General features: G+C 62.3%; 1 protein-coding gene across 6 annotated transcripts in view; it reads left to right on the top strand.

The window, feature by feature from the left end:
- BAIAP2 (BAR/IMD domain containing adaptor protein 2) overlaps positions 1-12,691 on the top strand; it is a 70,651-nt gene that overhangs the window by 44,472 nt on the left and 13,488 nt on the right. For 4 of the 6 annotated variants that reach the window (XM_081219692.1, XM_081219693.1, XM_081219690.1 and 1 more), the window contains exons 7-9: positions 9,196-9,348; positions 12,019-12,243; positions 12,425-12,626. In XM_081219692.1, the coding sequence (XP_081075818.1) occupies positions 9,196-9,348; positions 12,019-12,243; positions 12,425-12,626 (580 nt within the window). The remainder of the gene's footprint in view (positions 1-9,195; positions 9,349-12,018; positions 12,244-12,424; positions 12,627-12,691) is intronic. The other 2 variants (XM_081219694.1, XM_081219695.1) reach the window with 1 other exon arrangement.

Raw genomic sequence — 12,691 nt, forward strand, 5'->3', positions numbered from 1 at the left:
GTGATGTTTTTGAGGTTCGTCCACGTTGTGTGTGTCGGTGCTTCATTCCTTTTATCATCACGTACCCGTGCTTCATTCCCCTTTACGGCCATGGACTCGGAGGCTCCGTCCTGTGCTGAGGCCCTCTCCCTGGAGGAGCTGGTGCTGCTATGACCAGCTTCCTGAGAGCCGTCAGAAGGGACTGTGTCCCGGCTGGTGTATCCTGTGGCTGGGAGAGGACAGGCCGGGCCGAGGTCAGTGCGTGTGGGCTGGCGTCATCCATGGTGTTCACTCCTACATGACTCGGAGCCCCACATGGGCCTGGGTCATCGTGACTCTGCTGCCTCTGGTTCCCAGTGGCCCACTCCCCTTGCCCCAGAGCCCCCGCCACCCACTGCAAGACCTCTCTCTTCGGGAGAGCCCTGACGGCTCCACTCTGGAGTCTGGGCCTGCAGGGCCGAGAGGGTGGGATCTGCTCCCCAAGCCACGCAGGGCCAGGGGGACACAGCACGGGCTCTGCAAACCTTAGTCTTTCCGTACGGGCAGTTGGGTGGTGGTGCTCTCCTTGCGGGGGGCCTCCCAGCAGTTCCCCAGCTTGATGAGGCCGGCCATGTCCACCCTGGTCTCCTGGGACCTGGGAGACATCCAGTGCTGACCTTTCTTCCCGTGTCCTAGGGTCACCCCACAAGTGAGGCCCCCCTCTGCCCTGTCTCCTCAGCACAGCCCTGCTGCCCCCAGTGAGGCCCAGTCCCTCCCGATATCTGCCCCGAGGCTCTCGCTCAGGGGCCTCCTCTTCACACCCCTGTGGCCTGTCCCCACCTGGGCGCAGCCATGAGGCCCTGGCCGTTGGGTTTGGGTTTGGATCCCAGCTGTGCCCCGTGTGCACTGGCCTGGCCGTGTGGTCACGGCGAGCTCCATGTCCTCTCTCGGTTTCCCTGCTTGTGAGGGGTGGACCTCGGCCTTCCATCTCAGAGCAGGAAGGGCCCTGGGGCCTGAACAAAGCGAGGTCACCCCTCCCCGTTCTGTGCACTTCCTCAGTTTCCCTCCTCTGTCCCACCCCTCCCTCATCTTTCCCAAACCCACCCCACCCCCTTTCTCTACCTGTCCCTTAGCCTCCTGAGGGTGTTATTGCAGTGATTCTCCTCCAGTAATCGAGTTCCTCCCAGGGAGGGCTGGGGGCTGTGTTCCATGCTGACCCTCTCGCCGTCCAGCCCAGGCTGCTGACACGGTGACAGGTGGCATGTGATGTCATTCCGGTTGTGGTTGTCTTTCCAAGGGTGGGAAGCACAGCGACAGTCCAACCAGTGTGTTTTTTTCCCCTGGTGGCGCTGAACCTGAGAGGCCAGGCTGGGGCACCCTCAGAGTCCCTCGTCCCGCGTCTCTGCTGGAGGGGGTGGGTGCTCAGTGTGCTCTGAGACGGTGGAAGGCACGCTGGCCGCCTGTCCCATGGATGGTTCTGGCCTACCTGGTGGCCTTGTGGAGGTGCCCAGCCCACCTGGGCATGTGAGGGTCCTTTGGCACCTGGGTCTGTTCCTTCTGGTTCTTGGAACCTTTGCAGACCTGGCCAGGAGCCAGGGCCTGATGTCTGCTTTGAGGTGTGGCTGATGGGGGCTGGGAGGGCCTTAGGCACCTTTTGGTGTGACAGCCCCTCCCCTCCCCACTGTTTCCCCTGGAGGAAATGCCTGGGCAGGGCAGGTGTGCTGAGCCAGCCCTGCCCCTCGCCTTGGCTGAGGTCCTGCTAGTTACAGGAAATGGTCTTTTTAAGACACTCTTTTTTTTTTTTTTTTGGCTGTGTTGGGTCTTCGTTGCTGCGCCCAGGCTTTCTCTAGTTGCGGCGAGCGGGGGCTACTCTTTGTTGTGGTGCGTGGGCTTCTCATTGCGGTGGCTTCTCTTGTTGCGGAGCATGGGCTCTAGGCACGCGGGCTTCAGTAGTTGTGGCACGTGGGCTCAGTAGTTGTGGCTTGCAGGCTCTAGAGCTCAGGCTCAGTAGTTGTGGCGCACGGGCTTAGTTGCTCCGCGGCATGTGGGATCTTCCCGGGCCAGGGATCAAACCCAAGTTCCCTGCATTGGCAGGTGGGTTCTTAACCACTGCGCCACCAGGGAAGCCCAAGGCACTCTTTTCCTGAGGAAGAGCAGGACTCTGTTCTCCTTGTCTCCATTTCTTAGAACGGTCGACACCCCAGCTCTCATGCAGTCCACTGCCATGGGGGCAGCTCTGTCGGTCCAGACTGTAGTTCACGGCCCTGCCCTGGAGAGCTTGGCCTCGCCTGGACCCGCAGGACATCCTGGCCACTAGACCTGCTTACTCCAAGCAGATGTGTTTGCACACTGTAACCAAGTGAGGGGAGGATTCCAGACTGTTTGGGCCCCTGGGGAGAGGTGGGGAAGGACCCTAGGCACCTGTGCCCCCCCCCGCTCTCTTGAAGCCCCCTCTGTATCCCCAGCGTCTCCACTCCGGGGACCTTGACCGGGGCCTGGGTCACATGTAGCCCAGTGGGCAGTATGTGTAGGTGGGCGTGGGCCTGGGCCCCACAGCTGGCACAGGGGCCACACCTGGGCGTCCCTGAGCCACAGAAGCCCCTGGGCTGACGTGAGCTGCAGCACCTCTTGGCAGAGGAGGTGGGACCCCCAGACCGATGGAGCCCATGCACCTCTGTTTTCTAGGTATGGATACGCTGCACAGGGCTCGCACGGGTGGATGCAGGTGGGGGCAGACTCAGTGGTCCTGAGATGGGTGGACTTCCTTGGGTCAATCCCTGGGGTCACCTGTGAGCCTTCTGGAGCCCCTGGTCCATGTATTTTCCCTCCCCGACTGGAGCTCAGTGTGGGCAGGATGCTCGCCAGGGAGGGTAGAGAGGCCCCCGAGCACTGGCCAGGCGCAGGGGTTGACCCTTGGAGCACCTACACGCCTCCCCCGAGGCACCTCAGCTCCTGAGCGGGGCGGAGGCTTGTCCGCTGTGAGCGTGTCAGTCTCTCTGTCAGTCCATCTGTGATGGGCTCCCCGTGAGTGGGACTGGGCCAGTTTCGTGAACTGCTGTTAATTGAGACTGTGTTTTGGGATTTCCAGCGAGAGAATTGATTTTAATTATAGGTCAGGGAACAGGCACTTAGAGGCATTTGGGGCACAAACTAGGACAGAGGGTTTTTTCTAGAAGTAGGGAGCACACCAAGTACTGCCCCCACGGCTGAGGTCACGCCCTGCACCTCTGGTCATTGCCATGCCCGCCGGACCAGGAGCTGACGGAAGCGCCCATCTCTGTGGAGGTGGCTACAGGGGACAGTCAGTGGAGGACGTACCGTGTGTCTGACAGAGCGTGGTCACAGGCCTCGTCTGGCGCCCTGTCTCTGGCCCAGGGTCCCCCTCCCCAGGCATGAGGGTGCATGGTTGTACTTTAGCCTGACTGTCAGGTTCTCAAAGCTTCGGGGTGATTCTGACGGACAGCTGGCCCCTGGCTGGTTGGCGGTCTCCAGGGCTTCTGACGGAAGGGTCCGGGCTGGGGTGGGACTGGTGCCGAGAGCCATCCCGGATGAAGCACTTTGGGAAGCAGTGCTGGGTGGAGTTGGTCAGGCTCTGGGTGCACGATCCCCTTATAGATCCGGAGGGACTTGGCCAAGGATTTCTCCCGTTTCTGTTTCCTTTGGCCCCAGCCCAGCTCTGGTTAGGCAGGAGTCCTCATCCTCCAAGGGACACCATGACTGTTAGAAAACCCAGCAGTTGTCCGTGCCTTTGGGATTCGCGTTGGTGTGTGGCCGGCCGGTGGGGGCCACGGGGAGGCAGTGTGCCCTTCCCACCCCTTGTGTAGGCTCTGAGCTCTGAGGGAGGGGCCGCCAAGACCGCAGCAGAGGGGAGAGCCCAGGAAGAGAAGGCTGGAGGCAGATGGATGGGCGTGGGTGTGGGGCGTTGGGAGGGCAGAGGGCCCACCCATCCAGCTGGGGTTTAGGTTGCCAGGGGCCCCCTCCTCTGCCCTGATCCATCTTCCCCATTCCCTCTCTGAGACGCAGAGAGTGGGGCCTCAAGTGTTCTGGCTGTGGGGGGTGGCTGTTGCCGGGGCCTGTGCTGACTGAAGCAGGCGGTTCCTGCAGTTTGCTCCCCCTCACTGGGCTCCCTTGTTCGGGGAGGCGCCTCCAGATTGCCCTCTGAGAAAGGGGAGAGATTTGTTCTATTTCAAGGGATGTGTAATTAACAAAGCAAAAACAAAATAACCATAATTTAGATCTTCAAAAAAGATAATGGCAGAGGCTGCTCCTGTTAACATGTGGAGTTTGACGGCAGTGGTTTAAGCCCCTTATGCGTCTGCTGTTCTCATTTTAAAAAGCTCTTCAGTGTGAAAGGCGGTCTGTGGACAAGGCACCGCATCCCAGCAGCGGGACATCTTCTTTCCTTGGAGTATAAGCATTTAGGGGTCCTCCTGGAAAAAAACAACTGAGAAGCCAGAAGCCACTGCGCCCTCTTAAGGCGTCTGCGTCCACAGATGGTATCAGGATTCTCAGTCCTCTGGGGGGCCCTTTCCCTTCCCCTGCTCCCCACAGACCTACCCCCAATTCCCCAGATCAAGCCACACAATTCCCCCTGCAGACTGGGCTGCCTACTTGGATAGCACCGTGGGAAATCTGGAGCATCTTATGCTGTTAGAGCTGAGAGGGCTTTCGGGGGGCAGCACCGGGCACACGGTACCTGTCTTTTCGCACTGAGAGGTGGGCATGTAAAAAAGTAAGAAGAGACGGGTGAAGCGTTGTATTTAGCGGCACATGTCTAGAGTGTTCTTTAGACACGCAATCATTACAACAAATACTAGCGAGGTGTTTTGCGTTCCTGTTTTTCTGCTGAGTCTTTGAAGTTGGATGTGAATTTTGTACTTGCAGAACCTCCAAGATCACGTGAGGCAGGGGCTGCCATGTTGGGTGGTGACGATCTGGCTCAGCCCCTGAGGAAACTGAGACCCAAAGGGTCCAGAGACTTGGCAGGGACCACCCAGCAAGGTGGGCACAGGAGCCCGGGCTCCATCCTCCTGCAGGTCCCAGGGCAGCAGAGCAAACCCCAGACCTGGATGGTGCGGATCCTGGAAGTTGGATGCACTCCCTGGTGGCCGCCCAAGGCCTCGGCTCAGCATGCTCACGGAGTGCTGAGACCCGTCCCCTTGGACCTCCAGCCTTTGTCAGCATGTCCAGCCCACTGGTGTGGACAGTAGTGGCCCCACGTTCTCTCCTGGGGTCTGGGCATGGGGATGCCCATGGGCGCACCCCTCCCAGCACATCCTTTCTGGACACGCCAGCGTGTGAGTGTACCGGGCAGGGCGTGGGCAGTGGGATCTGTTTGGTCACGGACCACCCCCACCCCGCCCCCGCCACCCCCACCCCCCCGCCAATCTAGTGATGGCTGTGGGCCCTTTCTCAGGAAATTGGGAAGCCCGGGGCCCGTGGGTCCCTGATGCCTGCAAGAGGCACGGCACTTTCTGCCTAAGGATGTGCCCACAGCACATTCCCCGCAGAGCTGCTTGCTAGCTGTTGTGTCTGCTGGACCGTGGGCAGGAGGGCACAGTTGCCCTCTTGCTCAGCCCCGGCCCCGAGCCTTGCTCTGAGCTTGTGCTTAAATGAGATTTTTAAGGGTCCTCCAACAATCCACTGAACCGCTGCCACAGCCCTCACCAAGCTTCACCCACTGACCCAGGCTGGCCTCCCTATTCTTGGCCTGGGTGCCGGGTGCATCAGACCAGGGAGTGTGTACAGGCCCAGTCAGCAGGCTCCAGGGAAGCCACTGGCTGCCCCCAGAAGGTGCCCAGTGACTGAATGAATGCAGCTTGGGGGCGTCAGATTCTGGCTGTACCTTCCTGTACATCACAGCTAATCGGGTTCCCTCCTTGTCTCCTTGGAGTAATGGTTACCAGTGGTGACAGCTGAGGCCCAAGGATTCCGCTGTCATTCACCAGCTGCAGTGGTTAGGGGCAGCGTTGATGTTTTGAGAAACGTGGGAAAGCCACGATGGCCCATCCGGTGAGGGAAACCAAAGCCTCGGGTGTTTTCTAGAACGCCCCTCCCCCGCTCTGAGTCACCGGCTTGCTCCACAGAGGAGAGGAGACATGTGTTCTGATCACTTTTGTCTTCTCGGATTACAGGGCTGTTCAGCCCAGGGTGACTAAGTGGGAGCGTTCTGTGGGTCTTAAATGCTTTCAGCTGGGTGTTTCTATAGTGTGGTCTCCATAGCACCCGCTAAGCAAGGAGCAGGGGAAGGTGGGGGCAGGGAGGATGCAGGACGTCAGGAGCCTGGCCAAGGTGCCTGCCCGTGGCAGGGACCAGCTTGGGGCGTTTTCTGGGGCCTGTTGCTAAATCATCAGAGCTGTAGGGTCAGGCACGTTCTGTCCTCTGCACGTCCCAGAGAGCGCAGACACTCCTGCACATTTGGGGGATGTCCCTGCCGACAGCGGCCAGCGTGGCCTGGAGGCTGCAGCGGGGGGCGGGGCGGGGGTGTGTGTCCTCCTCCTCCGCCCGATCGAGGGTGAAGCTCCTCACTTGGCCTGGATTTCTAGGATCTGCCCGTGAAGTGGTGGCCTCTCTCCACAAGGAGGCGGCGTCCTGGGAAAGGAGGTCAGGAGGGCCTGCCGCCGTTCCTTGACAGAAGTGGCAGCCGGTGTCCTGGCCGGCTAGCGCTCTGCCCAAGCCAGATGCTTGGTGTGGGGACCGTGGAGGAAGGGTCGGCTCTCCAGGTCCTCGTGGCCCCCGCCTGGGCTGGCCATCCTGGCCGGTGTAGCTCGACGTCTCTCCTGCCCTATCCCAGGCACCTGTGGTCCCTGGGAAGACACGGGGTGGCTCTCGTAGCCCCAGGTTCCCTGCCTGAGACCTGAGCTGCTCCTGGCCATACTTGGGGCTCGTTTGAATAAATGGAAATCTTAAAAATAAACCACCACTCCCTCCCCCGGCACGGGAGGCTGCCAGGCAGCTAATGAGGCCAGCGCCCCGCGCCATCTCATCCAGAGCTGGTTTCTCTCCCCTCCAGGGAGTGGGAGCGTTGAGGTGAAAGATGTTACCGCAGCCTGAAAACCCAGAAACCGTCGGCAGGACGGACGGGGACGCCGGGCCGGCACGAGGGGGAGCCGTTCTCAGCAGCGGGCTCAGGGCGGGCGGACCCTGGGGGCCCATGTCCCAGTTTACGCTGCTGTCCTGGGGCAACCGCTGGAAGAGGTGTCTTGCCCTCCCCAAAGTCCCCAATTAGGGGACAGTGGACGGTCTCCCTTGGGCCTTACTGCATGAGGCTCCACGCTGACCTCTCAGCGCCTCAGCCCCTCTTGCCTGGGCGTGGGGTCTCCACATGCCTGGCTCACCCTGCGCCCACCCCTGGCCAGCACTGCAGCAGCCCCCAGGGAGGGTAGGAGGTGGTGACCCCGGGGAGGGGCTGGCCGGCTGGGGCTTACCCTGGGGTTAAAACCCAAACTCCTTCCGGAGCCTCGCAGCGACTTTTCCTGAGGGTGCCCCTTAAGGGGCTCCCAGGACCCCAGCCGAGCCCCTGTGTGTGCCCCTGTGTGCAGGGATGGGCAGGACAGGCCGAGGGAGGCGTCTTTGTTCAGGGCTGGTTGAAGCCTGCAAGGCCACGCCGATGTCCCACTATCCCCTGGACGGGGTAGGACAGCCCCGGAGCAGAGCGGGCATGGGACCCTCCGGGGGATTTCAGTCTAGCATTGGGTGGTGTTTAGGTGATGGGGCAGGGGCGGCGCGGGTGTGCATCAGGGTCCCCCTCTCTGTGAGGGAGCCCTGCCCCTTCCAGGCCCTTCTGTCCAGAGGGTGTTCCCGCCCCCAGGCTTCCTGTCCGCATAGGAGCTTCGCGTGTGAGCACAGCCTTGCCCATGGTGGCCTCCACAGGCCCCCAGTAGCACCCCAGATCTGCAGACTTGCTCCCCCACTTCCTGGAGGAGCCATGGTGCAGGGGGGTGGGGGTCTGCAGGAGCAGGGGCTGCAGGCTCTGATGCGCACGTGTCTCAGAACCCGGAGAAGAGCGCTCGGAGCTGCTGGGCTGCTGGGCGGGGGCCCGCGGCAGCGGAGGCAGGGCTGCCCTGGAGGCCTCTCTCCTCCTGCACAGATTTTCTCAGGCACACCCACCCCGCAGGGTGACCGGCCCTGTGGCTGCTCAGGAGGACCAGGGCCGGCTCCTTTAGGGGTGGGGTAGTGGACTGGCCCATTTTGGCTGCCCTCCCAGGGCGAGGAGAGGGGGTTCAGTGTTGAAGGCGGGGTCATCTGCAGGCGTTAGAGGGGGGAGCAGGGTCCCAGTCCTGGTGGGCGCTGGGCAGGCCCTGCCTGGGGTAGTGTGCTCACTCACGCTGACTGAGCTGTGCGCTGGTGAGAGCGCTGGGGACGGCCCACGCCTGGCAGGCGGGCCCTCGCCCTCCAGCTGAGCGCTGCTGGAGGGGAGGAGAGGGGAGGGGAGGTGGCAGGAACAGCCTGCACCACCCACCCACGCTGAGTCAGAGCTGGTGGAGGAGGCAGGCGAGTCAGGCGGGGGAGGCCGCCCTCTCGTGGCCTGGACCTGCCCGTGCCGCCGGAGGATAGGGCTTGATTCGGCAAAGGCTGCTCCCTGGCCGGCCAAAGGAGAGCGATAGCAGCTTGGGGTGGGGAGTCTGTGCCCCGTGTGGAGCGTGGAGGGGAGAGAGGGGAGACAGGAAGGGGGCTGGCAGGGCTCCCACGCCCGGGAAGCCAGGCCCGGCAGACCCACACCCAGACGTGGAGGGGCCTGCAGGCCTCCCTGGGACAGCTGCCCCCAGTCTTGCTGGTACTTTGTTACTGAAACTTTCCAACCTGAAGAGAACGTTCTGGTGTGCCCCAGTATCAAGCGGGGTCTCCTGTGTCTGCGTTCTCTGCCCACCCCAACGGGATCTGGGTGTGAGTTAGTCATTCTCCAACACAGTGCCAGCTGAGCTTCCCTGGTCTACCGAGCATTAGGGTGGCTTTTATTAGGTTTGGAGTCCAGGTCCGAGGGAGGTGACCACCGCCACCAGCCTCACCAAGCAACCTGCCAGCCTGGTCCCCACATGTCCGGCTGCCGGGGCGCCAGGGGGCAGTGGCACAGCAGGGCAGCCCCATGGCCAGAGTGAGTCACACGGCCAAGCCCCGCACCAGCGCGCCGGCCGGGAGGTGTGCTCCCCCTCCGTGGGGCCGCCCAGAGCTGGAGGTGAGCGCGCGCTGTCCCGTCACTGGCTCATCTGCCTCTTCTACCCCCTCTCCCACCCCCAGTACATCGACGCCATCGGCAACAAGCAGGGGGAGCTGGAGAGCTACGTGTCCGATGGCTACAAGACTGCCCTCACCGAGGAGAGGAGGAGGTTCTGCTTCCTGGTGGAGAAGCAGTGTGCCGTGGCCAAGAACTCCGCCGCCTACCACTCCAAGGTGGGTGCTCACTCTGCGTGGGGCCGAGCCCTTGTTGGCAGAAACGACTGCTTCCCCCGGGAGCACCGGGACGCGTCCAGCCCGGAGTTGTCCTGAAGCAACAGTGTGCGGAACGTCCCGTGTGTTTCGGATTTCCCCAGGGTGAGAGTTCTGGAAGGAGAGTTGCCAGGTTAAAGCTGCAGATGCTTTAAGGCTCCTGTTAGAAGTTGCCGTCTGTGTTTTTGAGAGCACTTACACTAGCAGCCAACTAAGAGGGTCTCCTCCAGGGATCAAGCTCCTTGGGAGGGGCTGCAATGCCAGGGAACCCCACAGAGGCCAGCTTAGGCCCCCGGGGCCAGCGAGACCCAGAGGGCACACCTCCCCTGCAGGGACAGGTAGCTTCACTGGGGCTTCTGTTCCTGTAGTCCACAGGTAGGAGCTGGGGTGGGGCCAGCTGTCTGCGGGAACAATCCAGAACGTCTGCGAGTTAGGTGTGGTTAGGCAGCTCAGCCAACCAGGGAGGCCCTCGTTTGTGTCCTTTTTCCATAAAAGGCTTCTGCGGGTCAGCACCTCATACACATGCTTGATCTGACTCAGCTTCTGGTCCCCAGGCTGGAGCTGCCAAGGAGACAGATGCCCTCCCTCCGTGGAGAGGCTCCTGCTTGCCTGGGCCTGCCCAAGGGCCTGCTGCCACCACAGGTGCAAAGCGAGGACGGTGACAGCACTTTTGTCCTCTGTAGGGTCGGGGGTCGGGCCACCCCGCTGAATGGGGCTTTTCCGTCAGGTCCTGTACCCCGAGGGCTCACTGGCAGCAGGGCGGTGCTTGCTGCAGCCGCAGTTCTCCAGCAGGGCCGCCGCAGCGTCCACGCGGCCCCAGGCAGCACTGTGGCAGGCGTATGCGCCCTCTGGCGGCTGGGCCCTGTGACTGGTCAGGGAGAGCGCAGGCCCATCCGTGCCGGAAGGGCAGGAAAGCCGTCCTTTTCCAGGACGCCACCATCTCCGTCTCCTGGGGGGCCTGATCGTGTGTATGCGAGACACGACAGCTAACTTTCCAGGGAGCTGGACGCCAGCCCCCTGGTAGGTTTAAAAGAGGCACAAGCCCCCCGGGCTGGGGCACCGGGGCACAAAGGCAGGACCACCCCAGCCTATTCCCAGCAGCAGGCGCCCGGCATTTCCCTGTGCCCAACAGCCACAGGGCCGTCATCAGGGTGGGAGCCCTGGGCTGCGGCGCCCTGATCCTGGGTTGTCCCTGTTAGTACAGGGTCTCTGCTGACCCGCTTTCTCACCACCAGCCCAGACCCATCAACTATTTCTCTCAACCAGGAGCCAGTTAGTAAATATCTCGTTTTGGCTGTTGCACAGAGAAGTGGCCACAGATGGGTAAACCAACGGACGTGGCTGTGTTCCAGTCAAACCTTGTTCACAGACGAGCAGCCAGCCCTCGGGCGGTTGTTTGTTGGCCCCTGGTTTAAACCAGCAGGTGGTAGAGGGGGCCACGGCCTGCTCCAAAGGGCTGTTTGTCCAGCAGCCTCCAGTTTCCCCATGTGGGCGCCACCTCCCTGCCCCAGACACAGGTCAAAAGAAGTGGGAAGAGAGACTTCCCTGGCGGTCCAGTGGTTAAGACACGGCGCTTCCATTGCAGGGGGCGCAGGTTCGATCCCCAGTCAGGGAACTAAGATCCCGCATGCCGCACAGCACTGCCAAAAAATAGGGGGGAAAAAAAAGTGGGAAGATAAGTGAGGAGAGACAGTGAGGGCTGGACAGACCCTTCCGAGGTCCTGGAGACCATGGCTGCCCCAAGCTGGGGCGCAGCTCCACCCAGGGGGGTTCTGGGGTCTGCAGTGGAACATGGGTTGTGTCACCTGTTGCAGGTAGGGTAGCCCACTTTGGTCAGAGGGCCAGGAGAGGGGGAGGGCACAGCTGTACCCCAGGCCCTGAGTGTGTCCATGTCGTGGACACAGGGCCCCTGAACGGGTGCAGGGAACCTCAGGCTGGTGTCTCACTTCTGGCTGTACCCCCATCCTGGGGCCCTGGTCAGGCCTGTGGCTTCCTCATCCTTTGTCAGGCCCTGTGCTCTTCTGGCTAGCTGTGTCCTGGGCAGGCCGTGGTGCACGCTGGAGGGACAGCTGGGCTTGCGGGCCCCTGGGTGGCGCCCTGATCGTAGCTGGGCTTTGGGCAGCTCTGTCCCTTCCCCACGGTCCCCTCTGTCCCTGTGAGGTCTCCTGGCCCTCAAGTCTGCCCGAGTGGCGCCCTTCCTAGTATCTCATGGTTTGCCCACAAAGGGCCTTTCTGTTCCGTGGCTGACCACTTGAGCACCTGTCCATTTCAGCTCCCTCGGGCCCCTGGGGAGGCCCCGCCCTGATCAGGCCTTGGTTTGATCTCATTCCTGGGGGTCCCTCGACTGCACAGCTCAGTGCATCATATCAGCCCCTTTCCCAGGTCGGGGGTCAGGGACTTACAGGTGGCTCATCTGGCTGTAAGGCACCCCACCTGGCGAAGAGCAGCCCTAGCCAGGTGTGCCCCTCCCAGGGTGGGTGTGTCTCTTTAGAAGCCTCCCAGTGCCAGGCGGGAGCCAGGGGGCTGCATCAGTGAGGTCGGCAGCAGGCCCTGGCCTCCCCCAGCCCCGCGGGCAGGCTACAGGAACCTGCGGCCGGCCCTCATTGCCACCCTGTTTGGCTTTCTCCGCTTCAGGGCAAGGAGCTGCTGGCGCAGAAGCTGCCGCTATGGCAGCAGGCCTGTGCCGACCCCAACAAGATCCCAGACCGCGCCGTGCAGCTGATGCAGCAGATGGCCAGCAGCAACGGGTCTATACTCCCCAGCGGCCTGTCAGCCTCCAAGTCCAACCTGGTCATCTCAGACCCCATTCCGGGGGCCAAGCCCCTGCCGGTGCCCCCTGAGCTGGCCCCGTTTGTGGGGGTAAGTCCTTGCTCTGGAAAGCTTTATGGGGGCGTGGGGGGATGGCCCCCCTTGGCACCAACGGTTGGCATCCCATGGCAGCTGGGGCGCACCCCTGCTGGGAGCAAGGGGTTCTCCACGCTGGCCTTACCGGGGCCGGGCCCTCCTGCCACACCGCCCCCATGCCGCCTCTTCCCGACAGCGGCTGTCTGCCCAGGAGAACACGCCTGTCATGAATGGCGTCTCGGGCCCAGACAACGAGGACTACAACCCCTGGGCTGACCGCAAGGCCGCCCAGCCCAAGTCCACGTCTCCTCCGCAGTCTCAGAGCAAGCTGAGCGACTCCTACTCCAACACGCTTCCTGTGCGCAAGAGCGTGGCCCCCAAGAACAGCTACGCCACCAGTAAGAGCTCCGCTGGGGCCCCGGCCCTGCCCCGCCAGCAGTAGTAGCATCACACCTGAGGGGAG

The sequence above is a fragment of the Mesoplodon bidens genome, assembly GCF_964165515.1.
Source record: "Mesoplodon bidens genome assembly, chromosome: 19".
In the NCBI taxonomy this organism is placed as follows: domain Eukaryota; kingdom Metazoa; phylum Chordata; class Mammalia; order Artiodactyla; family Ziphiidae; genus Mesoplodon; species Mesoplodon bidens.